The sequence below is a fragment of the Sapajus apella genome, unplaced genomic scaffold (assembly GCF_009761245.1).
Source record: "Sapajus apella isolate SASKATOON/1434 unplaced genomic scaffold, GSC_monkey_1.0 scaffold231, whole genome shotgun sequence".
NCBI lineage: Eukaryota > Metazoa > Chordata > Mammalia > Primates > Cebidae > Sapajus > Sapajus apella.
The window spans coordinates 107,010-130,305 of NW_022437171.1; the positions used below are offsets into that span (position 1 = coordinate 107,010).

General features: G+C 47.9%; 1 protein-coding gene across 3 annotated transcripts in view; it reads right to left on the reverse strand.

Annotated features, from left to right (window-relative positions):
* Nucleotides 1–23,296, reverse strand: part of KLHL22 (kelch like family member 22) — a 45,674-nt gene that overhangs the window by 3,810 nt on the left and 18,568 nt on the right. For all 3 annotated transcript variants that reach the window (XM_032271406.1, XM_032271407.1, XM_032271408.1), the window contains 4 exons: nt 21,319–21,484; nt 14,957–15,675; nt 8,317–8,509; nt 1,117–1,350 (listed from right to left, as the gene is read on the reverse strand). In XM_032271406.1, coding sequence (XP_032127297.1) covers nt 1,117–1,350; nt 8,317–8,509; nt 14,957–15,675; nt 21,319–21,484 — 1,312 coding nt within the window. The remainder of the gene's footprint in view (nt 1–1,116; nt 1,351–8,316; nt 8,510–14,956; nt 15,676–21,318; nt 21,485–23,296) is intronic.

Here is a 23,296-nt window from a genome sequence, read left to right on the forward strand (position 1 = left end):
GAGACAAAGTCTTGCTCTGACACCCAAGCTAGAGTGCAGTGGCGTCATCTTGGCTTACTGCAACTTTCACCTCCCGGGTTCCAGCACTTCTCCTGCCTCAGCCTCCAGAGTAGCTAGAATTACAGGTACCTGCCACCACATCTGCCTAATTTTTATATTTTTAGTAGAGACAAGGTTTCACTATCTTGGCCAGGCTGGTCTCGAACTCCAGACCTTGTGATCCACCTACCTCAGCCTCCCAAAGTGTTGAGATTACAGGCGTGAGCCACTGCGCCCAGACATCCTTCTCTATTTTTTAAAGTTCCTGCAATGTGGTTATATTAACTTTATAATAAAAGTTTCTTTGTTTGTTTTAATAGAGACAGGGTCTCATTCTGTCACCTAGGCTGGGGAGCAGTGGTGTGATCATAGCTCAATGCAGGCTCCAACTGCTGGGCCTAAACAATCCTTCCACCTCAGCCTCCTGAGTAACTGGTACTACAGGTTTGTGCCATCATGCCTTGGCCTAAAGCCCAGGCTGGAATGCAGTGGCATGACCTCAGCTTATTGCAACCTCTGTCCTGGGCTCAAGCCATCCTCCAACCTCAGCCTCCCAAGTAGCTGAGATTACAGGAATGCGCCACCACACCTGGCTAATTTTTTATTTTGTAGAAATGGGTTTTCTTTCACCATGTTGGCCAGGCTAGTCTCAAACTCCTTCCTGAGTTCAAATGATTCTCTCGCCTCTACCTCCCAAACTGCTGGGATTACAGGCATATGCCACCACATCCGACCTAAAAGTTTTTAAGAATAATAAGAAAAGGTAGAAGTGTATGTGTATGATACTGTCATAGTGACATTTGTCCAAACTTATAGAATGTGCCAAGAGTGATGCAGTCTCAACAACTGAGAGACATCCACCCCTCTGGAGTGAGAGATCTGCAGTGGGGAGGCTATAAGTGTATGGGGGAAAAAGGGGTGTATGGAAACTGTACCTTCCACTTAATTTTGCTGTGAACCTGTAACTGCTCTAAAAAATAGTTTTAAAAGGCACATATTGCAATTACATTTTCCATCCACAGCAACTGAGAGGGTTGGGAAAGATGACGGGTGTGGACAGCCCCAGGCCCCACTCACTTGGTGCACATCCCTCCTGTAGCCAGCATCATTGTTGCTGCCCCCGATCACATACAGCTTGTTGAGGAGGGTCGCCATGCCGTGCCAGGCGCGCCGCACAGGCCCATCAGCCAGTGTGAGCCAAGTGTTGCTGCCTGGATCGTAGCAGTGTGTTTCTTTCAGGTAGTCCTCCCCTCTGCGGCCGCAGGTGATATACATCTTCCCCTCCAGAGTCGCGCCAGCGTGAGCATACACCTGTGTGGAGCCACCAGAACTGGTGTGAGAGAGCAGTGAGGAAAGGTGACTGGGTAGACTCTGTCAAGGCCACTCACCACTCCACACCTGCCTGACAATGCTGTGAGGCTTCACCACTTCTCAGTTCCTCCTCACATGCAGACGAGAATGTTCCCTCGATTCTCACTGGACATACTGTCCTAGTCACTGACCTCTAACCTCTTCCCAATAGGGGATGTATCTATAGACTCAGAGATGAAATGTAACCTTTGTCTTTCCTTTGACTCTAAAGTTAACACCTACATGGGGAGGGGGGAAACTCCAAGAAAATAAAAGCATATTTTTCAAGTCAGTCTGAGAGAAGCCACAGAACGCTGAGGACTACTGACCTGCCCTCAGTGGCCTCCACCCCTCCCCCACTCCCACTGGCCATGCAATCCTCCCGGCCTGCTGAGCCTTTCAAAATCTGTTTGGAAATAACATCTACTGACTCATGATGTGGGGAGGAAAATACACACAGGTCTTGATTCTGGTCCTGAACATTCTGTGGGCTTTTTACTCTCCCTCTGGTGGGCTATCTCTATAGGGTGCAGCCTGCCCCCATCATGGGCACCCCTCACCCTACCCCTACCACTTTCAGAACCCACCCACTCACACCCAGCAGGCCAACAGCAGGCCCCAAGGCAAGGCCCTAAGTGTTTTGACGGTAGGAGACCCTCAGGGTGTGGAGGCTCCAGAGCTATGTCATCAGGTAGGTCAGTAACACTGAGGCTATGCGGGTGGCAAAACAAGAGGCTAGAGAGATGAACAGAGCAGTGGGAAGGAAGAACACACACCAAGGGTTTGGTTTGGGTTTTCTCCTATCACTGGTAAGGGTCTGGGAGGTTTTTCTTTTTAATTAAACTTTGCATTCTGAAATAAGTGTAGAGTAACAAGTAGTTGGAAGCAATAATACAGAGGTCTCATGTGCCTTCTTTCCCCAATGGTAAGAGCCTGTGTTACTGTATCAGTGTCACCAGGATGCTGACATGAACATAGCCACAGAACTGTTCTATCACCACCAGGATCCCAAGGGGCCACCCTTTAGGGTGACACCCACTCACTTCCCTTACCCTAATCCCCTCCTTGAACCCAGGAAACCACCAATCTCTTCTCTATTTCTACAATTTTTGTAACTTCAAGGGTGTTGGCTGAATTAAATCAGTATATAACCTTTCGACACTGGCTTTCTACTGCAAACCAGGTTCTACCAGGTTGTGGAACACATGTACAGAGTAGTTTTCATTTCTCTGGGATAAATACCCAGGATGGCAACTGCTGGGTCACATGATAGTTGGAAGAAACTGCCAGACCTGTTTTCCAGAGTGGCTACACCATCTCACATTTCCATCAGCAATGCATGAGCATAGTTTCCCTGCATAGTCACCAACCAGTATTTCGTATTGTCACTGCTTTTTATTTTAGCCATTATGAGGTTGTTCTCTCACTGTGGCTTTAATTTACATTTCCCGGGCCGGACACAGTGGCTCACACCTATAATCCCAGCTCTTTGGGAAGCTGAGGTGGGTGGATCACCTGAGGTCAGGCGTTTGAGAGCAGCCTGGCCAACATGATAAAACCCTGTCTCTACTAAAAATACAAAAATTAGCCAGGTGTGGTGGCACGTGCCTGTAGTCCCAGCTACTTGGGAGGCAGAGGCAGGAGAATCACTTGAAGCCAGGAGGCAGAGGTAGCAGTGAGCCAAGCTCGCACCACTGCACTCCAGCCTAGGTGACAGAGTGAGGCTCCATCTCAAGAAAAAAAATAAAAATAAATAAAATAATAATAATTTACATTTCCCTAATAGCTAATAACGTTACATATCTCCTTATATGCTTATTTGCCATCTGCATATCTTCTTCAGTGAAGTTTCTTCAGCTATTTTGCCCTCTTTCTGATGGGGTTATTTGCAGTATTTTACTGAGTGTTAAGAGTTGTTCATGTATGTATTTATTTGCTACTAGTGCTTTGTCAGATAGGTGGTTTGCAAATATTTTTAAATTTTGATGAAGTCCAGCTTATCAATTTTTCTTTTTATGGTGCATGCTTTTGGGGTCACATCTAAGAATTCCTTGCCTCAACCTAGATCCTAAAGATTTTCTTTTCTAGAAGTTTTATGGTCTTACATTTAAATCCATAAACCGTTTTGAATTAATTTTGGTACATGGAATGAGACTTGGGTTGATGTTCATATTTTTGCCGATGGATGTCTAATTGCTCCAGTACTATTTGCTGAAAGATATCTTTTCTCCACTCAATTGCTTCTGCACCTTTTTCCAAAATTATGCATAACATGACAGGGTATATTTACCTGGGTCTGTGGGTTTTCCACTCTGTTCCACTGATCTATGTGTCTATTGCTTTATTGATACCACAACCTTGATTACTGTAGCTATGTAGTAATCTTGAAATTGGGCAGATTGCTCCCATTTTACTGTTCTTTTTCAAAATTATTTGGCCTATTCTAGTTCCTTTGTCTTTATATATAAATTTCAGAATAATCTCATGTATATCTACTGTCACAAGTAAAATCAAATAAAAATTTAAAAAAATATATTCTTAAATTTATTTTATTATTATTTTTTGAAACAGAGTCTCACTCTGTTGCCCAGGCTGGAGTGCAGTGGCACAATCTTGGCTCACTGCAACCTCTTCCACCTGGCTTCAAGTGATTCTTGTGCCTCAGCCTCCGAAGCAGCTGGATTATAGGTGTGTGCCACCACACCCAGCTAATATTTGCATTTTTAGTAGAGACAGGGTTTCACCATGTTGGCCTGGCTGGTCTTGAATTCCTAACCTCAAGTGATACACCCTCCTCAGCCTCCCAAAGTGCTGGGATTACAGATGTGAGCCACTGCACCCAGCAATAAAAAAATTTTAGCCTGGGTGTGATGGTTCACACCTGTAATCCCTGCACTTTAGTAAGCAGGCGGGCAGATCACTTGAGACCATGGGTTCAAGAACAGCCTGGGCAACATGATGAAACCCTGTTGATACTAAAAATATAAAATTAGCCAGGTGTGGTGGGGCTCGCCTGTAATCCCAGCTACTTGGGAGGCCGAGGCAGGAAAATCACTTGAACCAGGGAGGCAGAGGTTGCAGTGAGCCGGGATCATGCCACTGCACTCCAGCATGAGTGACAGAGCAAGATTCTGTCTCAAAAAAATAAACAAATTAAAAATTTCAAAAAAGCTTATTGTGTATTTAAAAGAAGAGTTCATGAACCAGGAAACCCCAAACTGGAAGTGGTATGAAGCCTTAATTCATAGCAGTTACAGCACAATGTACCAAGCATGAATGAGGAAGTATATTGTTCCCTGCTGTGCATGCGGAGCTGCATAAGCTTTCTTTGTAATGCTATCACACGGAGGGAGGAAAGCTTACGTTTCAGTTACATGGCTATAGGCAGTTGGCCAAGGGGTATATCCACACCTCAGCTTCCACTTTCATTTTCCCTTAACAGTACAAAAACCTTCCCGGAATTTTGATAGGAATACTAGTACTCCTGTATTAATACCATATCAATATAAGGAATACTGTATTAATATATGTATTAATTGGGTTTGGAAAAAACTGACATTTTTACTATTTGAGTCGTCCAATCCCTGGACTTGGTATGTCTCTCCATCTATTTGTATCTTTTACTTCTTTCATCAGCTTTTTATAATATTCAGCATACCAATCCTGTGGGGTTTTTTGTTTGTTTTGAGACAGAGTCTTGCTCTGTCGCCCAGGCTGGAGTGTGGTAGAATGATCTTGGCTCACTGCAACCTCTGCCTCCTGGTTTCAAGCAATTCTCCTGTCTCAGCCTCCTCAGTAGCTGGGACTACAGGTATCAGCCACTATACCTAGCTAATTTTTGTATTTTTAGTAGAGATGTGGTTTCACCACATTGGCCAGGCTGGTCTTAAACTCCTGACTTCAGGTGATCTGCCCACCTCCCAAAGTGTTGGGATTACAGGCGTGAGCCATCATGCCCTGCCAACACGATCTATCCTTTTTCATCCCCAACATCTGATCCATCAGCAATCCTGATCAGTTTACCTGCACACTACACTCTGAACCCTTCCATCTCCCTCCAGCTCCACAGCTGTGTGCCACCACAGGCTACTGCTGCATTTGGCCCACACCATGTGACAACCCAGAGCCAGCCTCGCTTGCTCTGCTCTCGATCTTCAGACTTTCTTCTTCTATAAGCATACCCCATACTTCCTCTCCTGCTCAGGAAAAGCTGTGAGCCCCTCTCCTGCCCTGGAAGGTCCTTCTGTTAGACTAGGCAGATGGCTAGACATGAACAGGGAAGTGGACTCCGGGCCAGCCTCAGTCCCTAGCATGTCCAGAAAAAACTATGATCTTTGAGACATGTTAACCAAACCAGGGGTTTCAAAAGCCCCAACCCCTCTTTCAGTTGAGCTTATCCAGCTCTAGCAGTTGACCCCACAAGAGACTTTCCACCCTAGGCAGCATGTGTTGTATAGTTTGCCCCAGTTTTGCCTGCTTCGAAAGTAACCTTTTGTTCATTGTAAGAGTAAAAACACACCCCGTGGGTGGAGGTTTAAGACTAATGAGACATGGGATATACACATTAGCATATACAGCCACAGCACATATGATGCTAGAAGACCACCCAAAACATGTTTAGGAGTAAGACCTCTTCCCACCCATTTATGAATAATCATGTAAGACACTCCCATAAGGGAGGTTTCTCAGTACCAGTTGGGGCAATCTCATTCTCGAGCAGCCTGCTCTGACTTGGCCTTGAGAATGTACCTTCGATTTTGCTTTGTTTGTTTGTTTGTTTGAGATACAGTTTCACTCTTGTTGCCCAGGTTGAAGTGCAATGGCATGATCTTGGCTCACTGCCAACTCCACTTTCTGGGTTGAAGTTCTTCTCCCACCTTAGTCTACCAAATAGCTGGGATTACAGCTATGCACCACCACACCCGGCTAATTTTGTATTTTTAGTAGAGATGGGGTTTCTCCATGTTGGTCAGACTGGTCTTGAACTCCTGACCTCAGGTGATCCACCCACGTTGGCCTCCCAAAGTGCTGGGATTACAGGCATGAGCCACTGCGCCGGGCCCAACCACCGCGCCCAGCCCCACTTTTGCAATAAACTGCCTTACACTGGTATCTGTATGCTGTATGTCTCTTGCTTAAATTCTTCTAACCGAGAAGACAAGAACTGAGGACACATTCCCAGTAATATTTCCTCCCTTTGTAAATGGCAGGTCTAATTGACATCTCCTCAGACAGACAGTCCCCAAACAGTCCCTCCCTCTAGATTCATCCTACCAGAGCCCCCTCCCTGGAAATCCTTCAGTTCAGCCCCCTCTTCATTTCACTTACCGTAATTGTAACCACTTTATTGATTTGTTTGGTGGTTAAAAGTGGTTTCTCCTACAAGGCTGTAAACACCATGGAGTGGGAGTCTTTCTCATTTCTTCTCACCACTGGATTCCCAGGACTTGGTACATGGCGCTTAGTAGTTGCGGAATGAATGTGTGCATGAAGGAAGGAAGGAACACCGGCAGCCAGGACACAGCTGGTTGAAAGCAAAGGCTGCCCCTCTGTGGCCAAGCTGGAGAACTGCTGCTTCCCCAGCTGCCATGGACAAAAAATCTGCTAAGCCCCTCCCACAACACCCACCTAGGAGGCTTCCCCCAACACCCTTCCTGGAATAGAATCCAAGAGCCCTTCTTGTCTCCTTGGTCTCAAGAGCCTCTTGATCTTCTCCATGAAAAATCTGCTTCTTTCTCCAAGATGGGGGTAGAGAGTGTCCCTCCAAAGAGGCTTCCTTCTCCCAAAAGAAGCCGAGAGCAAGGAGCAGACCATAGCTTGCAGCTCACAGCTGCCCAAGAGAGAAATCCGTGTGGGCTGTGTGAATGACCTGGATGAAGAGCTGGATCCATTGGGAAGACACTAGCCTTGACCCCCTGAAGTCAAAATCTAAGTCCCTGGGGGGTTTAGGGGGGTCATGAGAGATACTGGAAAGAGGCTTACAAAAGCCAGAGCCCTTGCTAAACTCCCCGAGGCAGCGTAGGCAGAACCTGCCTTCCATACCATCCTCTGCCTCTGGGGTGCTCCGGAATCCCTAAAGGTGCACCTGGCCCATAGCAGGTGCTCCACAAATGCTAAGCCAGTACTAGCAGGGTACGTACCCTGTTCTCAGAGGCTGAGACCTAGGAGGTAGGGGGTCAGCAAGGCCTCTTTCTTCCCTGGAATGGTTCTTTGGTTTGGTTCTTATACCAGGCCCGAGTACCCCAAAGCCATAAGATAAAAGAGCGGCACCTCCCTAAAGCATCACTTGTCCACAATGAACATAATTCTAAACATCCTCAAATTAAAATATACCAAGGTAGTACATATGTATGATGCACATGATTTTTTTCTTTCAAGTTGTCCCAATATTCAAACACAGGATTTAATACAAAAATAAAACCTCATAAGTTTTTTGGCTCTAGAAGGCCCCACCCTTCAGGTGGCCAAGAGGGAAGAATTCCGAGGATGGCCAATGAGCTGTGCTACTGAAAGCCCTCACCTCTCTCAGGACCTTTTCCTGTTTAACACCTTTGGAAGTGTCCCAGCTCATCTCAGCTGTGCAAAGAGCAAATGTTCTACCCACACCTGAACTACAAGGCTAAAGCAGCTTCCCAGGGCCAAGGTGGTATGACAAGGTCTTGGGCATGTGAGACTCACAAGCGGGGGTGCAATTCTGGGCAATGGGGTCTGGATCCTTGATAAGCCTTCTCCCCAGGTGGGCTGGCTGAACCTCATGGGCCCCCCATCAATGCATTCAATGCAGGGTCTCTGGAGGGGCATGGATACTGCTGACTGAGCCTGGTTCCCTGACCTGGGACAGGCCTTGACACCTGGGCCTCTCGCTCTTTGCACATCCTGGGGAAGGAAATTAGGCAGGAGAAGCCCTCTCTTCTAGAACTTCCTTACCTCCCTCTTGAGTGGGGCCACATAGGCCCAGGAGTTGGTGGCAGGGTCGTAGCGCTCCACAGCATTCAGGTCATTGTGGTAGTCACGGCCCGCCACAGCGTAGATGTACCTGCCTACAACACACACGGACAGGTCGGCGTGCTCCTGCTGCAGGGACTGGATCTGGAACCAGCGGTTGTGCCGTGGGTCATACCTGTGCCGAGACATGAGGAAAGCACAGCACTGACTAAGCAGGGAGGCTGCCCCACAGGCTTGTGCCTCTTGTTCTAGCCCCATTTCTTCTTTGCCTCAGCTCAGCCTGAACCGTCCCCCAACTGCCCCACATACCAGTGCACACCAATCTACAACCAGGCTAGCAGGCTATTACACATCTGAGCACAGGTGCTCCCCTACACATAGCATGGAAGGAGTGGCCAGGAGCCTCCTGTGTTTCCACCTAACTGTCCTCCTGGGCTGTCTGATGGCTGTTTTTTTTTTGTTTTTTTTTTTTTTGAGACAAGGTCTTTCTGTCCTCCAGGCTAAAGTGCAGTGGCAGTGGCACAATCATAGCCCACTGTAGCACTGTAGCCTCAACCACCTGTGCTTGATAGGATCACTTAAGTGATCCTATCACCTCGGTCTCCTGAGTAGCTGAGACTACAAGCACCCACCACTACACCAGCTACTTCTTTTTTTTTTTTTCTTTTGGTAGAGACAAGGTCTCACTATATTGTCCAGGCTGGTCCTGAACTCCTGGACTTGGGCGATCGTCCTACCTCAGCCTCACTGGCTGTTTGTACAGCCACTTTCATCTCACTTGCCTCACCTCATCGACCACATAGCCTTGCTCCCACTCAGAGGGCCTCCAAATACAGCCTCTTGACTAGATGGGTGCATCAGCCTCCTCATCAGCCTCCCAGCCTTGAACTTCACCCAGCACTCCATCAGGAGTGGTCTACTCAGGAATACCCTGCACACAGCACGCATCATACCCTCAGCTTTGTCAACAGCAGCATGTGCCAGGCTCTGGTCACCCCACTTTCACCTCCTCCCACCATGCTGCCAGCCCCGAGTTTCCTAACCTCCCCTCCACTCCTCAAGGTCTCCCTCTCTGGGAAAGTGGAAGTGTTAACTCTCACCCTGGACTGAGGGCTTTGTAAGGGCAGGGTGTGTGAGATTCCAGGGACCCCCTTGGGAGAAAAGGCACGGGGCTGGTTGCAGCAGACCCATGAGGGTGGGCAGGTTGTAGTGCAGGAGTCTGGCCAGAACCCAAGTAGGGCTCCTGGACTAAGCACCCACAGGGAGCGTGGCCTGCAATGTGGAGCAGAGATGATCACAGAGCCACAAGGGGCCAGGACTCAAGTGAGCCCAAAGCCAGTATCTGAAGCCTCCTTGCCCAACAGCCCACAAACAGTTATTGCCTTTCAGACAAGTGTTTTTATTTCTCCAGAAGAAGATCACTTCCAAAGAGAACAAGTCTAACTTCAACTGGCTCACAAGAGACTAACCAAAGTTTTCTTTGGCCTGTGCCCTATGCTGGTCAGTGAAAAGATCAGTTTCATCTTTTGCTCCAAAACACAAGTTAGGTGTGCTCTGCAGCTGCTTCGTGCAGCCCCTGCAGCGTGGCCAGCCCCTCCATGCCAACAAGGAATGCCGCAAACAGGAACCTCAGGAGGCAGGGCCAACAGAAGGAACATGCACCTGGGTCTCACTGACCTGGTGTGAATCCTGGGCTCTGCCCTGTCTAGCTGGGTGTGCCTGGACATCAGTTTTAATCTCTTGGGGTTCACTCAGTTCTGCACCTGTCCAATGAGGTGATATCACCTGCCTAGAAAAGCTATCAAGAGGAATCACAAAGGATGAGCATAAAAAGGGTCCTTGTTAACTTGGGGGTTCTAATGGAACAGGGTTCATTTCTGTATTCCTGGACCTCAGTGTAGCCTCTGGCTCAGGGCAGATCATGCACTGTCTGTTGAATGAACTAAACAAAGGAATAAGATTACCAGCAATGAATCAACATTCACTCTACCAACATTCACAGCCCCTGCACTGTGGATGAAGTACAGTGCTCAGCACTACATCCAGAGGGAGTCTGAAGAGAGGCCAGGGCCCTGCCTTCCCCTGCAGAATGGACACAAGCTAACCAGGGCAAATAAAGGCTTGATATAATGACAGACACTGTGAAGGAAAGAGAGGTAAGGAGATGAGTGACTTGCTGGTCAGCGAGGCCTGGGGAGGGCAGAGCTCCCTTCCAGCGATCAGGAAAGGCCTCCTGAGAAGGCAGGGTCTGATACCTGCATGACCTGAGGCACAAGCCAGGAGAAGGTCTGGCTGGGGACCAGCAGTCCAGGCTTGGGGTGCAGCACTCACAGAGGTCCCGTCAACTGACCGGGATGGTGTCGTTCACTGCCTTTTCTGTGTGCCATGCTCCTTTACGTACGAGTCTCTCCTCTCTGGTGTTCAGTCTGGCTCAATCGACATCTGTACCCCAAGTGTCTGCAACCAGAGTGAGACAGGGCCCTCCAGATGCTCCTGCTTGCTGCTTCTAGTCTATTGTTCTCACAGCTTTTTAAGCTGAGTTCATGTGGACTTGTGGCTTCAGATTTAAAGACACACACACAGTGACACCATATGTCAACAATTTAGACACAGCCAAAGTTCCACTTATTTCTTATTTCCTGCTGTGTCCTGTATCCCACCTCTTCCTCTTTATTAATTTTCCACTTTGTTAGAGGAAGTCCTCAAGTAATATTTTTCTAATAAAAATAAGCTTTACTTTTGCATATAATGATATAAATAATTTTAGTTATTACTATGGACTAGATGTTTGGATTCCCCAAAAATCCCTATGTTGAAAGCCTAAACCTCGACATGATGGTACTAGGAGGCATGGCCTTTGGGAGGTGATCAGGTCATGAGGGTGAAGCCCCATGATGTGCTTAGTGCCCAAGACTACAGCTCTTTCTCTCCACCATGTGAGAACACAGCCAGAAAGGGCACTTAACAGGACTGAACTGGCCAACACCATGACCTTGGACTTCCCAGTGTCCAGACAGTAAGAAATAGAGGTTTGTTGTTTAAGTCACTCCATCTATAGCATTTGTTTTAGCTGCTCAAACTGACTAGGAGAGTCACTTTAACTCAGATTTATATCATCCTATTGTAAACTCAGAGATGAATCCTAGATTTGGTACAAAAATATTTTGGAATTCTTGTTAAATTCAGTAGACTGTTTTTCTTCTATATTTCCATGACTTAAGCATTTTCATGACTATTAATGTTTTAATGTCTATTAAATTGTTTTTAAAATTAAATGTACTGACCAGGCATGGCAGCTCATGGCTATAATCCCAGCACTTTGGGAAGTCGAGGCAGGTGGATCACCTGAAGTCAGGAGTTCGAGACCAGCCTGGTCAACATGGTGAAACCCTGTCTCTACTAAAAATACAAAATTAGCTGGGCATGGTGGCTCACGCCTGTAATCCCAGATACTCGAGAGGCTGAGGCAGGAGACTCACTTGAACCAGGGAGGCAGAAGTTGCAATGAGCTGAGATCATGCCACTGCACTCCAGCCTAGGCAACAGAGCTAGGTGCAATCTCAAAAAAAAAAAAATAAATAAAAATTAAATGTACTTTAAAATGTTAACAGCCATGAAAATGCCCAAAGAAAAATCACATTATTGTTTGGGCATGGTTGCTCATGGCTGTTATCCCAGCACTTTGTGAGGCTGAGGCGGGCAGATCACGAGGTCAGGATTTTGAGACCAGCCTGATCAACATGGTGAAACCCCGTCTTTACTAAAAATACAAAAAATTAGCTGGGCATGGTGGTGTGCACCTGTAGTTCCAGTTACTTGGGAGGCTAAGGCAGGAGAATTGTTTGAACCCGGGAGGCAGAGATTGCAATGACCAGAGATCGCACCACTGCACTCCAGCCTGGTGACAGAGCGAGAATCCATGTTAAAAAAAAAAAAAAAGAAAGAAAGAAAGAAAAGAAAAATCACATTATTAAAAAAAATTTTTTTAGAGATAAGGTCTTACTCTGTTGCCTAGGCTATGGTACAGGTGCATAATCATAGATCATAGTTCACGGAAGTCTTACACTCCTGGGCTTAAGCAATCCTCCTGCCTCAGCCTTCTGAGTAGCTAGGACTGCAGGCCGAGTTAATTTTTTTTTTTTTTTTTTTTTGGTAGAGACGGGGTCTCAGTTTGTTGCCCAGGCTGATTTTAAACTTCTGGGCTCAAGTGATCCTGCTGTGACCTCAGCCTCCCAAAGTGCTGGGATTATTGGCATGAACTTCACATAGCCTTAATTATTACTTTAAGTAGTGTTAGGGCACATAGCAACATGTAACCAGCTACTACCAGGTATACCACGAAGTTAGTGTTCAGTAATCCACAGGGCTATGGCTATGGGAACGGTACAAAGAATGACGCGGATAATATGGATGCAAAGAAAGAAAGAATGAAAGAGAAAAAGTGATATCTTGGAGGCAAATACCATTTGCTCCAACAAAGGTAGGGCTTTTTAATATGCAGTTTCTATATCAATGCTTTAAGATATAACCTGATAAGTAATAACTCCTCAAAATGTAAAGCCTAATTTGCTACAAAATGTTGTTTCCTTATATTCTAAAAGCCTGAAGCTTTTCGAATTCACCAGTTCTAAGGCTGATGAGATGAGAAAGCAGAGAAAGAACCAAACTCTTAGAATATTCAAATTAAGGCCGGGCACGGTGGCTCACGCCTGTAATCCCAGCACTTTGGGAGGCCGAGGCGGGTGGATTACCTGAGGTCAGGAGTTCGAGACCAGTCTGACCAACATGGTGAAACCCTGTCTCAAAAAAAAAACAAACAAAAAAAAGAATATTCAAATTAAGAGATTCATCTGGAAGTTCTGAGTCCACTGGGAGATTAATGAAGCCTTCGTTCTACAGAGATGATATACCCCTGGGTTAAACAGCAGAGCTGTGGTCCTTCCCACCACCTCCACTCTGTGGGCACCTGCTCCCTCAAGGCAGGTCTTGCCAACCCCACCTGCCACTGTGATCATACTCTCAGACAGGAGTTTGAGACTGGTTATTGATTACAGGGGCTAATATTAGCATTACCCAGAGTTCAGCTTTAGTCTCACAAACACCAATTCACAAGGGGGAAATTCAGACTTGTACTGTAAGTCAAAGTGAGATCAATGGCCCATATAGCAGGTGGACAGAGGACAGGGGCAGGCAGAATCCCTAGCTGTCACCCCCTCAGGGACAGCTCTGTGGAAACATCCAGCCTCGCTTCTGGGCACACAGTTGCCTCTACCTTCTGCTAAGGGCCAGAGGCCAAAACACCCTAGAGAGACTGACTTTGCAGTTCTACAGGTTGCTCTCAGCAGGGTGATCTGGCCTTGGTCCCCCAACTGGGAAACTGAACCCCCTAAAACAGAAGGTTTAAGGTTTGGTCAGAGGGAAGTCTGAATCTGGTGTGGCCACCCACCCACTAGGGAACATTTGTTTAGGGAGGAAATGAAGGTAGCTGTTTCCTTTTTTCTGAAACCTGCCCTTTCTCATATTTAACCACAATGTTACTGTCAACGTCTGAGCCTCAGCAGCTTAACAAAGGTGATCACTTCCTGGGGCCAGGAGTGCAGAGGTGGCCGAGAAATGGCCTTCTCCTCCTTGGCCAGGGTCACCACGCTTGATTCCGAGTGGCATGGCCAGGCCAGACCCTACCCCGCCCTGTCCCCAGAAAACAGAAACATGAATATGAAGTCAGTCTGAATCTAGTTCATGGCTGCTGGAAGGAGTTGCAGAGCAGTCTCTCTCTCTACAGCACCATCTTTCAGCATGAAGCGTGGGGAGATTTCTCACATGCACCAAGGTAAGGTGGAGAGTTCTCTGGAAATCTAATGGTAGCTAAGGCTTGTGGACTTGACCCATTGTCCCTTGTTCCGCCCAGAAATAAATCTGTGAGATCACAGCCGAAGTGACTGATAAAGCCAGGCGCATCCTACAGACCACAGCAGTCCACAAAACCGTCTCTTGGGAAAACTGCCTCCTCCCAGGGGAAATTATGCCAAGTGCGTGGCTGACTGCAGGGTGGAGTGGAAATGTAGCATGAGGCTCAGTGATGCTTGTTGGCCTTTACCGCTTCCCTGGGCTGAAGACTATGTGCTGCTCAGGCACAGCAGCAGAAAGCCTGTTCCACCATTAGCAAGCAGGTAAGAGAGAAGAAAGAGCAAAGCAGACTGGTGATAGGAAACTGAAACAATATGCATCAAAGCTCAGAGCACGACAGAAGGCGCAGTTGCCCAGCTGGCCCTGCTCCTAGGTCCTCTCATCCCAGCCTGACTACCTGTCCTGCTGTGGGCTCCCCTCTCCTCCCCTCCTGCACAATGCACTCACAACCTAACCCACTCTGAAGAGGCCGAGCAGGGGTACAAGGTGAGTGGGTTTCTGAGAAGTAGGGGACACACAGGAAAGAAGGCAATTCGGATGCCCCCTTCCCTTATCTCACTGCTGTCCACCTCCGAATTCACCCAGACTTCATTCCACAATGACAACTGATGCTCATGTGAAACACTGGGGGGAACCTGACCAGCTCTTTCAGCCCGTGACTTCCACACCCTCACATCACCTGAAGGCAAAGGAACCGGCCAGCACTCTGTCCTACCTCCAGCATCGGGACTCTGCTCGAAATCCTTGGACATTGTTGTCCCCTCCAATCAAGTATACGAAGTTGTTGAGCACTGCAATGCCCTGGTTGGACATGCGGGGGGCCAAGGAGGCAGTGAAGTGCTTCCACTCTCCCAGCAAGGGGTTTAGATACTTGGCCTGGTCACTGAGGACAGTGGATGGCGTGGAGTGAATGCCCCCGAAGCCCACAACACACTGGAAGTCCGACCGCAGCTCTGTTTGCGGGCTCTGCAGGCTGGGCTGTAGGCTCTCATTCCGGTGGTACATGAGGGCGCTGGCCACTGTGTCCCTCAATGGGCTGGGGTCCAGCTTGTCATGCAGCCGCTGCAGGACCTCAGCTTCCATCAGCGGAAACCGCACTGTCTCAAGAAGCTTTGGGGGCTCGTGCAGCGAGATCTGGTCAGCCTGCACCTGCTCCAGGCTGTAATGGTATATAAGGGCCCCCTCATATACCTCGGTCTCACAGGAGACCTCCAGGCGATTGCTGCTGAGGAGGGAGTAGACCTTCTCCAATGGAAGCTGGCGGTACTTGTCAGTCCGAGAGAAGGCTACAAAGTTTTTGAGGATGTAGGTGTCCAGTTGCTCAGTCAGGCGGCTCAAGTCAAACAGCTCTGCCAGCCGGTAGACATCGAGAATGTTCTCTTCGTCCACCCAGGACATGAGGAAATCACAGCAGAAATGGATAATTTCTGGGATCTGCAGAGAGAATGACACCCATTCAAGTCTGGGCTGGGAAAAGCATCTGAGGGTGGGAGACAGAATGACAGCAGAAATACGGGCCCTTGTGGGGCAGGCAAAGTGGACGAGAAGCCCTCCTTAATTGTCCTCTACCTTTCCTGACACACTGGAGACTGGGGCTTACTGCAGACTGGGTTTAAATACTGGTTTGGAAATGTACCAGATGACAGGATATACAGCATTTTTTTTTTTTTTGAGATGGAGTTTCGCTCTTGTTGCCCAAGATGGGGTGCAGTGGCACGATCTCTGCTCACTACAACCTCTGCCTCCCGGGTTCAAACAAGTATCCTGCCTCAGCCTCCTGTACAGCATGTTTTTAACCTCTCTAAGCCTCAGTTTCTTCATCTATAAAACAGGATCACTAAAGTGGAGAGCAACATGAGGAAAATGAGAGAGCATATAGGAGTGGACCCTTGATATATGTCAATTCCCTCTTACATCAAAAATACTGGCTCTTCAGAAAAGCAGGAAGCAGCACAAATGGTCACTGTGTCGTGTATCCATGGTTTGGAAAGGACCTAAGAACACCCCCATCCTTACCTCTTCTAGGACTCCCTAGAAGAGCCTGCCTCTCCAAAAATGTTAGGACCAAAAACATAACCAGCTTTTTCCCCCTGTCAGAACGTCCACCCTGGTTCCCCAGAAGTGCTCAGAGCCTCTCAGACACCCGACCAGCACCCACTCAGGAACCTGACTTAGAATTCTTTTTTTTTTTTTTTTCTTTTTAAAATTTGAGACAGAGTCTTGCTCTGTCGCCCAGGCTGGAGTGCCATGGCAAGATTATAGCTCACTGAAGTCTCAAACTTCTGGACTCAAGTGATCCCTGTTCTTGAGGTGCTGCGCTGGGTCAAGACCCACTTGGCTCCAGTGAGTGCAGGGGCTCCCAGGTAGCCACATCAATCCTTCCCTAACCATGGGGAAGCACTAGTGGTTTAAAAGGACAGCAAGAGAGAGAATGGCACTGGAGGGAGTTGGGAACAAGGCCACAACCAGCGGGCTGTTAAAGGCTACTCTGTGAACCAACAGCCAAAGCAAGGAGACAAAGGAAAGGGCCCTATGGAAAACTGTCTGGGAGAACAAACCAGGTGTTGGTAAGTTCTTTAGGAAAGCACGATTTTAGAGTTTCAGTGGGGCCCCCCAGTGCCCACCTCCTTTTTTTTCCATGTCCAGACTGAAAAATGACAGAATACCTTGACCTCTCTGTGACCCAGCCAGCTGCAGGTTTTCCCAGCAGGCTTGAACCCAAACCTGGTCCTTGAACATTCCCAGGCACTGATAAAGGCATCAAGGTTGTTATGCAAAACACTGAAAGAAAAACTGAGACAAATCCCTTAAACCCTCATAGAAACTCCATAACCTGACCCACTCTGTGGGCAAGCCTGGGTAAAGCCTCTCTTTTTCCTTGTCTGTCTTGAGGACACGCTGCACTACTTTATACATAACTCCTCCTAATAAACACTTTGGTCTGATCACCCTAGTTGTCTAATGCTTCTTTCTTTGGATTCCCAAACCAGCTCCATTTCAGGACGCTGCGGGGAAATGGGAACTCCTCTGCTACCAATACCAGCCCATGGGTTCGGTGCAATTAATCAGTTTCTCTAAAAATGGGAATACCTGGCTTATCCAGAATCATCAATAAATCAACCATTACACATGGAATAATTCTCCTGCTACTTAAAGCTTATCAATAATCACTAAAAATAACTTTTTTAAAATTCAAAAGACATCTAATATTGCTTGCAAGGTGACGTGCTAAAGACTAAACGGGACCTACCAACTGTCGGGCAGGTATGTGCCCTACATGAGGTGTCCCCATGGTGCTTTGCTAGGTCCTGATCATCCTCACTTGACCTTCTGCTTTCCCCCTTTGCCTATACTTCTGCTTTGCCTCTTCTTCCTGAAATACTAGGTTTTCCTAAAATTCTGGTTTGTCATGGGGCAGGGTCCTGAAGACCAGGTTTTGGGCAGAATGTGAACATAAACAGCCCTGAATAAGCCTGGGTAGCAGCTCCTTGAGAGAGCCCTGTTGTCTCTCCTTTTGGTCCTGTTTTTAGAGCAGTGAGCTTTCTGCTCAGTGGAATCTCACAGAGGAACCAGCCTGGGCTCAGGCCATGCAAGAGGCCCAGAAGGGACTGCATTTGCTTGGGGTAACCCAACAGGATAGTGTTACTAGAAATCAGACTCAGGCCTCTGGGGACACTGTGAAGAGTCTGGCCCCAGGCCTAGTGCAGAGCACAACACAATGCGGAAGCCCTCAAGTCACTAGCTATGTGAACATACATGATCCTACAGGCCTATGGATTTGACATGGTTATGCCAAGTAAAACCTGCTTTAAAACAATATTGCATAGAAGACTGATTTTTTTTTAGATAAGCTGGAATGTAGTGGTGTAATCACAGCTTACTACAGCCTCCACCTCCTGGGCTCGTGATCCTCTCACCTCAGCCTTCCAAGTAGCTGGAACTATAGGTGCACACCACTATGGCTGGCTATTTTTAAAATGCTTCCATAGAAATGGGGCCTCACTTTGTTGCCCATGCTAGTCTCAAACTCCTGGCCTCAGCAATCCTCTCCAAAAGTGTTGGGATTACAGGCATGAACCACCAAGCCTGGCTCAGAAGCCTGATATGTTAAAAAACAAAGCTAGGCTGCTGCCCCTGAGATGGCCTCTGAGGCACTGGGGAAGATGACCCAGGGTGGTAGGGAGGACTGGCCAAACCGACAGAGAGACTACAGGTCTCCAGGCTGACTGGTGAGAGAGGGATGGTGGTGTTATGAAGATGATCTGGTTTCAGTGTGTGTGGTCGCTGCAGGGAGAATAAGGAAATGGCAGAAACATAGAGATGGAGGCCAAAGGGGAAGGAAATGGAAACACAGAACAGAGATGGCTACAAGCAATACTGAGAAGGATGACCTGTTCTTACTTGAACACAGGGAATGAAGAAGGTGGACGGGCTTAAGGAGCCACCGAGATTGAGCCCAGGGAATTGACAGGATGGTCACATAACACACAGAGCAGGGGAACTGGCAGGGGAGCTCCGGGAGAGTGGCAGTTGTGGAGGAGGGGATGGATGGCTGGACTTGAGCCATGCTGGGGAAGATGTTCAGAGGCAGCTGAATCAGGAGTTAACTGCTGCCAGGGCAGGGAATTGGATGAGGGTTCCCAAAGCAACAATGACAGAAAAGATCGCTTTAACAAAAGAACAAGGGGAAATTATTCTGTTGTAAAAGCCAAATCCATCTACCCACCATGCAGGTATGGTGAGACAAGTCAGTCATACTCAGATTAACCAACCCAGCATCCATGTCCTACCCACCAATCTGAGAACAGGGAACAGGGAACAGGGAACAGGGAAGCTGCCAGGGCCCTGTCACACGGTTGGTTTTCCTATGACTTGAGTTTTTTTAATTGTGCCAAACCTGCTCTCATGGGAAGATAGGTCAGAATGATGAATTTAGTGTAGCATTTTGTTTCACTTTTGTTTTGTTTTTTGAGACGGAGTTTCGCTCTTGTTACCCAGGCTGGAGTGCAATGGCGCCATCTCGGCTCACGGCAACCTCCGCCTCCTGGGTTCAGGCAATTCTCCTGCCTCAGCCTCCTGAGTAGCTGGGATTACAGGCACGCGCCACCATGCCCAGCTAATTTTCACTTTTCAGAACTGTGAGAAGAGATGACTCTCAACTCATATCAGGCCTCCGATAGCTCAAAGGCACCTGCAGGCCCAGTCCTGTGTAACTGCACCCACACCACTGAGAATAATCTTCCAAAACATAAGTCACACTGTCAAAGCCTCAGGAAAGTTTTTGAATTCTGTATGAAAACAAGTACTTAGGCCGGGCGCGGTGGTTCACACCTGTAATCCCAGCACTTTGGGAGGCCGAGGCGGGTGGATCACGAGGTCAAGAGATCAAGACCATCCTGGTCAACATGGTGAAACCCCGTCTCTACTGAAAATACAAAAAATTAGCTGGGCATGGTGGCGCGTGCCTGTAATCCCAGCTACTCAGGAGCCTGAGGCAGGAGAATTGCCTGAACCCAGGAGGCGGAGGCTGCGGTGAGCTGAGATGACGCCATTGCACTCCAGCCTGGGTAACAAGAGCGAAACTCCGTCTCCAAAAAAAAAACAAGTACTTAAAGTTCAATAACAAGTTGGGCACAGTGGCTCAGACCTGTAATCCCAGAACTTTGGGAAGCCAAGGTGGGAGTATCACCTGAGGCCAGGAATTTGAGACCAGCCTGGGCAACATAACAAGACCCCATCCCTATAATTTATTTACACACACACACACACATGCACACACACACACACACACACACACCAGCTAGACATAGTGGCACGCATCTGTAGTCCCAGCTACTCAGAAGGCTGAGGCAGGAGGATCACTTAAGCCTAGGAGGTGGAGGCTACAGTGAACTGTGATCATGCCATTGTATTATAGCCTGGGTAACAGAGTGAGGCCCTGTTAAAAAAAAAAAAAAAAAAAAAAAAAAATAGGCCAGGGGAGGTGGCTCATGCCTGTAATCCTAGCACTTTGGGAGGCCAAGGTGGGCAGATCACCTGAGGTGAGGAGTTCAAGACCAGCCTGACCAACATGGAGAAACCCGATTACTAAATATACAAAATTAGCCAGGCATGGTGGTGCATGCCTGTAATCCCAGCTCCTTGGAAGGCTGAGGCAGGAGATTCACTTGAACCCAGGAAGCGGAGGTTGCAGTGAGCTGATATCGTGCCATTGTGCTCTAGCCTGGGCAACAATAGCAAAACTGTCTCAAAATAATAATAATAATAATAAATAGGCCAGGCACAGTGGCTCACATCTGTAATCCCGACACTTTGGAAGGCTGAGGTGGAAGGACACTTGGGTCCAGGGGTTCTAGACTAGCCTAAGCAACAAAGCAAGCCCCTATCTCTACAACAAAATTTTAAAATTAGCCAGGTGTGGTGGTGCATGCCTGTAGTCCTAGCTACTTAGGAGACTGGGGCAGAAGGATTGCTGGAGCCCAGGAGGTTGAAGCTGTAGTGAGCTGTGATCATTCCTCTGCACTCCAGCCTGGATGATAAAGAGGGAGCTTGTCTCCAATAACCTGAATGAGTAGACAGACAGATAGATAGACAGACAGACAGATAAATAGATAGAAAGATAAAGCTCAATAACAAAACGGAAATACTTTCAAGAGACTGAAGTGGCCCAGTGCAGGGACAGGCAGGAAGAGCCTTGGTAGCAATGCTGGTGGACGCTCCGCATTGCCAGACCCCAAAGCACACAGGACATCCACATGCAGCCTTGGGTCAGCCTACCTGCTTATGTACAGGATGCGTTCAATGACAAGGAGACTTAAGTAGAGGGGAAACAACCGGCAATAGACAAGAGGGCAAAGGTGAAAGGCACGCCTGTGCCTGGGTTGTCCAGAGCAGCTCTGCTTTAGATCCAGGGCATGACTCCAGAGTCTTCCCCACTTCATGGCCTTCTTCACTGCTTGGTCTCCTCATATTCCTGACCCACCTTCAGGCCAATACTAGTGCCCGGAAGGCATCGTGGGCATCTCAGGGAACCCCACCTAGGTGTGGGTCTGCCTTGCTAGACGAGACATGCCTCACCTGAAGCTGGCAGGCAGCCACCAGTGTCTCTTGCACATTGTTTAGGCTGAGCTCCAGCTCAGAGGTGTATATGAAATGTAGGATTTGGCACATAGCATTGTAGGACACGCCGTGTATCAGGACCTCTTCCTGCTCCATTTCCTTCAATCCCCCAGCAAACATTCCTCTGCAAAGTGAAGAAACAAGAAAATGGAGTTATACAAACCAGGACTCAAGCTCAGGTTACCAAGAGTGACAGCATTCAGAGAACCTGGTGCTGGTGGTGGGGCCCTGGGAGTGGGCTGACCCTCTCTGTGCTCTGAGTCAACCGTATACATGCATGAGCCATCCCACAAAAGGATCCTGACCAAGTCTGGGCAGCCATCATGGAAATTGTCCTGTTTCCCTTTTCGTGGGCCCAAGGAGTCCCATGTGAGCCTCGGGAGGGGAGGCCCATACCCAGCGTGCTTCTGCTGTGTTCATCAGTGCAGTTCATGGATTGGAGCAGTAGCAACTCCAGATCACATTTCAAAGCAATGAATTATTGGGAAACTAGTAAAAGTCGCTTCAGTAAATGTATATTTATGGAGTTCCTACCAAATGCCAAGTATTCAAAGAGTGGAAGGAGGCCGCATGGTGGTTCACACCTGTAATCCCAGCACTTTCGGAAGCCAATGCAGGCAGATCGCCTGAGGTCAGCAGTTCAAGATCAACCTGGGCCACATGGTGAAACCGCATCTCTACTAAAAATACAAAAATTAGCCAGGAGTGATTGTGCAGATCTGTAGTCCCAGCTACTTGGGTGGCTGCGGCACAAGAACTACTTGAACCTGGGTGGTGTAGGTTGCCATGAGCCAACATTGCGCCACTGTACTCCAGACTGGGCAACAAAGCAAGACTGTCTCAAAAAAAATAAAAACAAACAAACAGAGCAGAAGGAGTTATAGTGAAGTAAACTGGTAAAATAGCTAGGCATGGTGTCTCACGCCTCTAATTCCCAATCCTCTAGAAAGCCCAGGCAGGTAGATCCCTTGAGCCTAGAACTTCAAGACCAGCCTAGGAAACATGGTGAAACCCTATCTCTTCAAAAATTACAAAAATTGGCTGGACACGGTGGCTCATACCTGTAATCCCAGCACTTTGGGAGGCTGAAGCAGGCAGATCACCTGAGGTCAGGAGTTGGAGACCAGCCTGGCCAACGTGGTGAAACCCTGTCTCTACTAAAAACACAAAAATTAGTTGGGTGTGGTGACAGGCGCCTGTAATCCCAGCTACTTGGGAGGCTGAGGCAGGAGAATCACTTGAACCGAGGAGGCAGAGGTTACAGTGAACCAAGACTGTTCCATTGCCAGACTGGGCAACAGGAGCGAGATTCAGTCTCAAAAAAAAATTAGCCAGGTATGATGCTATGTGCCTGTAGTCCCAGATACTTGGTGGAGCTGAGGTGGGAGGGTCACTTAAGCCCAGGAAGTCCAGACCAGCCTGGGCAACAAAGTGAGACCCTGTATCTATAAAAACAATGTTTTAATTAGCAAAAAAAAAAGTAAAAATATAAATAAGAAACAAACATAAGATTCCTAAGCACAAGTTTAATGCTAGCAGAGGAAGACAAATAATAAAGAAGAAAAAAATGGAACAAGGTATTTTAAGTTGTGAAAATGCTAAGAAGGGAACGGGTACAGTGGCTCATGCCTGTAATTCCAGCACTTTAGGAGGCCGAGGATCACTTGAAGTCAGGAGTTTAAGACCAGCCTGGGGCCAGGCGCGGTGGCTCAAGCCTGTAACCCCAGCACTTTGGGAGGCCGAGGCAGGTGGATCACGAGGTCAAGAGATCGAGACCATCCTGGTCAACATGGTGAAACCCCATCTCTACTAAAACTACAAAAAATTAGCTGGGCATGGTGGCACGTGCCTGTAATCCCAGCTACTCAGGAGGCTGAGGCAGGAGAATTGCCTGAACCCAGGAGGCAGAGGTTGCGGTGAGCCGAGATCGCGCCAT